Source organism: Macrobrachium nipponense, chromosome 16, assembly GCF_015104395.2.
Source record: "Macrobrachium nipponense isolate FS-2020 chromosome 16, ASM1510439v2, whole genome shotgun sequence".
NCBI classification, from domain to species: domain Eukaryota; kingdom Metazoa; phylum Arthropoda; class Malacostraca; order Decapoda; family Palaemonidae; genus Macrobrachium; species Macrobrachium nipponense.
Window position 1 is genome coordinate 20,643,749 of NC_087209.1, and position 4,238 is coordinate 20,647,986.

The window sequence follows — 4,238 nt, forward strand, 5'->3', positions numbered from 1 at the left end:
TTCATCAACAGCCAATCAGGAGCGTCGTAAGGAACGGACCTAGTCATCAGATGCACGGGTGATGTGAATCTACTATAGTAACGTGTTATTACCCCTACAGTCATCGTATTTATTTATTTCCTTCCAAATGAAAAAGTTTTCGGTGGAAATAGAGAAGTTGAAAGCGTATTTTCTTTAAAAATGTCAAAATCGGAGCTTAACCTCGTAGGTCATTTCATAATGAATGTGTCGTTTCGTTGTCGTATGATGCTGTCACTATTCTAGTATTGTACTTTATTTAAGTAGGAAATGTCTATATGAAATTAAAGGAATTAAATTGTACTCGAAACCCAAGACTTAACATAGGAATCATTTATTTAGAGGCCACTTTCACACATTACATCATTTTTATACAGTAGTTCGCAAGATGGAGAATGGTACAGTGACTATGTACATGATCAATGTTTATCTAAAGTTTTATATTTTGAGTAAATATATAAAAAAAATGTATCCACCATAGGGGATTCAAGACCAAAAAAAAAAGATAATAAAAACAGAACAAATGTAACAATGAAATACAATTAAAGCTTTGACATAGAAAAAAACTGGTGCCAATTTACAAGATAACATTATTTTATTTGTGATTAGTTCTCCCTTCTTACTTATAAATACACGGACTTATTTTCCATGGTCATTATGTACAAAAAGAAGCATGCTAGAAGTAGGTACAAGTTATAACGCTCTTTGTCAAAAAGTTTAAACCAGAAACAAACTGAGAAGAAAATCGTTATGAAGTCATTGCAGCTAACATACACACAGTTTTAAGTACACAATGTATAACACCCAAAAAGATTTTTTTTATTTTTTTTTAAAGATTTTATTTATGGTACATGGATATATTAGTCAATATTCCTACACCGAGTTTTGTCACCATCCAGTTTGGATTGATTGAACGCTTTCGAACATGTGAGTACGCTGGCGCTTTTCCGCCACTTCTAATAATGCTGTGTTGAACACAACTTGGTAACCAGCTGGAAATGCTGGAACTGTGTGCATTTGCTAAATGTCCAGAAGGCTATGAGGAGGTAAAGACATTTTGCGTTTATCTTTTTATCTGTTTCGGTTCTGGAAACGCTTGCATCATATTTCCAGTCCTTATTTTTTTTTAACTTGGTTCTTGAAGCGTTTGCGACACTTCACACTTCATTCTTGGTTCTGGAAACGTTTGCAACACGTTATTCCATTTTCCTCACTTTTATGTCAATACTTTCCATTCTGATTTTCCTTTTGTCCTGGAAATGTTTTCAACACATTAACTCTGAGAACGTTTGCAACGCTTTTAATTTCCCGTCTTCTTAATTCTGGAAACGTTTTCGACATTTCCCACATCTCCTGGTACTGGAAACGTTCACGATTCTCTTCATTCTTTTTCCCATTGATTCCGGAAGTTGTTGCAACACGTTACATTCCTGTATCTCTTCGTTCAGGAGGCGGTTGCAAAGCCTTCCATTCCATATTTTCTTCTTTCTTCTCTCCGAATTTTGGGAACGCTTGGAATACTTTCCATTCCATTGTCTCTTGGGTCTGGAAACGTTTCCAGCGGCGGTTTTTGAAAGCTGGCATCATTCACGTATTCCTGGATGTATCAATAAGGATTCTTTTCCTGCTGGCTCTCTTGTAGTGTATTGGCTCCAGGCAAGTCACTGCAAGATCCATTTTTATCATTTTCTTTCATGTCCATTTACAAAGACATCATTCGCATCCACAAATCTTTTCCGTTTGTTTTTTTCACATTCTTTCCTGCTAATATATATATAATAGATATAATTGTTAGTTCAGTTCAGTTCATCTTGTACCTAAACACTGTAAACTGGTTCCCCTTCGTCAGGTAAACATGGCTTTTACAGAGTAATGATCAGGGTCCAGTCATGTGTTTCCGGGTCACAGTATACCTTGACTCTGGGTCTCACTCGTCTATAAACGAAACCCATCAGAAATTTGATTTTTATTCTCTTGTAGGTATGAGGAAAAAAACCCCTCGTTTTGTGTAAAAAAAAAAAATAACCTTCATTCATCAGGTCCACTATGTTATTTTGCGGAACTGTTGTTCTATATCAATGTTCACAGAACATTGTGAACTCTGATGATGAACACCTCACCCACTACGTACGAACACCAGGGCAGAGAAATCGGACGAACACCTGACTACACGATTTAGCATTGATAATACACTCTCTCCAACGCCTCTTAAACTCACTCTAGAGTGTATCTACACCAGTAACACGTTTCGACACGATCGAGCGCGTCTCAGCACGCGTGAACACGTTCCGACACGCAGCGGCATGTCTCGACGAACTGGGAGGAAAAGAAACTGGAATGGGAAGAGAGAATAAGAGCGAGTTGATTGGTAAAGAAAGGGACGATATAATAACGACCATCTTCTTCAGTTTCTTCTTCTTCTTCTTTATCTTCTTCTTCTTCTTCTTTGCTCTCTCTTCTTCGCTTCTTCGCCTCTTGAACTAAATCGCTGTCACTACCCTGGGTTTCGGCCATCAGGGGCTGGTGGTCGTGCTGAGGGGGGCAGTCATGGAGTCGTCGGATTCCAGGTAGGACACGTAGGAGTCGCTGTGGACCGAGTCGTCGAAGGGACCGGGGTCGTACTTGGAGTCGCTGTGGGGGTGCTGTTGGTGCTGCTGCGACTGCTGTGGGTGTGGGGGCTGCTGCGGCGGTGGCTGAGATCCCAACAGTTCGGTGGCCGAACACATTTCGGCTCCGTAACCGTGCATCTGGAAGGAGAAACAACATTCATGTTAACCTTTAGGTTTTTCTAACAACATTCTAGTCATTTCTTAGGTTTTTTCTACAAAATTCTACAGTAATTTTTAAGTTTTTCCAACAAAATTCTACAGTAATTTCTTAGGTTTTTCTCACAAAATTCTACAGTAATTTTTTAGGTTTTTCTAACAAAATTCTACAGTAATTTTTAGGTTTTTCTAACAAAATTACGTACAGAAATTCTAGGTCTACAAATTCTAACAGTAAGTTTTAGGTTTTCTAACAAAATTCTACAGTAATTCGCAGGACAATGAACCACCAAAAATCCCCTTCACTCCTCAGTGGAATGCCCAAGAATCGAACTCGCGGCCACCGAGGTGGCACGCAAACACCATACGGACCACGCCACGAGGCGCTCCTAAAGCTAATTTGGGGGAGGGATCCGAAACACATTATATCGAGAAATGAATTCTAATCATCAGAAATATATTCCTCTGGTTCCGCATTGGCTGCAGCAGGGAGCGAACTCGGGCTACCAAATTGATAGGCGGATACGCAACCCACTCGCCCAATGAGGAACATATCCGAATAACTGTTACTAAGTGTAAATCACTTTTGCTTGAATTAAAGAAAATTTGATAAATACTATGCTTATCTCTAAATCGGCATTCTGAAGGTAGTCTACAGCTCTGCGTATAAATATATATTTCCTCCCTACACACAGACACACGCACTAACAATAGGAATTTAGAAAATAGACCAAAATGAGGAACAGAATGAATTTAGTAAATAGCAGATGAATGTAGAAAGCAGCACAAAATAAATGTAGAAAATAGCACAAAATAAATGTAGAATATAGTACACAATGAACGTAGAAAATAGCACAAAACTGAACGTAAAAAATAGCACAGAATGAAAGTAAAAAATAGCACAAAATAAGAAACAATGAATTTAGTAAAACAAGCACAGAGGAATGTAGAAAATAGCACTAAATTCATTTATAAAATAGCTCAAAATGAATGTGGGAAAAATAGCACTAAATTCATTTAGAAAACTGCACAAAATGATTTTATAAAATAGCGCAAAATGAATGTAGAAAAAAGCACAAAATAAGGAACAAAACGAATTTAGAATTTAGCGCAAAATGACAGATTAAATTAATAGAAAGAAGTTCCAAAGTACCCTTGTTAGATTTTCCCTTAGGAGTCACCACCCCCTATAGCCAGCCTAAACTACACCAGGCCCCCCCCCCCCCCCCACCTTCTCCCCTGGTAACCCTCCCTCGTAGTTACAGATATCTGAACAAAAGAGCATCGAGCTCCGGCGATGCACCACAGCGACAAAGCTAAATCCTAACAACCGGACAACACAGTAATAAATCCGCGTGTAATCCGCAGAACACAGGGCTAATAAATACTGCAGTTTCGATGTAATCCCGCCCATGGGCTCCCCAGCACGTGTGTGTACGTCATCATCATCCTCTC

The 4,238-nt window shown here is 38.8% G+C and overlaps 1 protein-coding gene across 6 annotated transcripts in view; it reads right to left on the minus strand.

Annotated features, from left to right (window-relative positions):
* Positions 1 to 2,388: 2,388 nt before the first annotated feature.
* The window catches only part of LOC135195593 (insulin gene enhancer protein ISL-1-like), a 61,359-nt gene continuing 59,509 nt past the window's right edge, over positions 2,389 to 4,238 (minus strand). For 5 of the 6 annotated variants that reach the window (XM_064221913.1, XM_064221912.1, XM_064221910.1 and 2 more), the window contains exon 8: positions 2,389 to 2,765. In XM_064221913.1, the coding sequence (XP_064077983.1) occupies positions 2,532 to 2,765 (234 nt within the window). In that variant the 3' untranslated portion in view covers positions 2,389 to 2,531. The remainder of the gene's footprint in view (positions 2,766 to 4,238) is intronic. The other variant, XR_010310188.1, reaches the window with a different exon arrangement.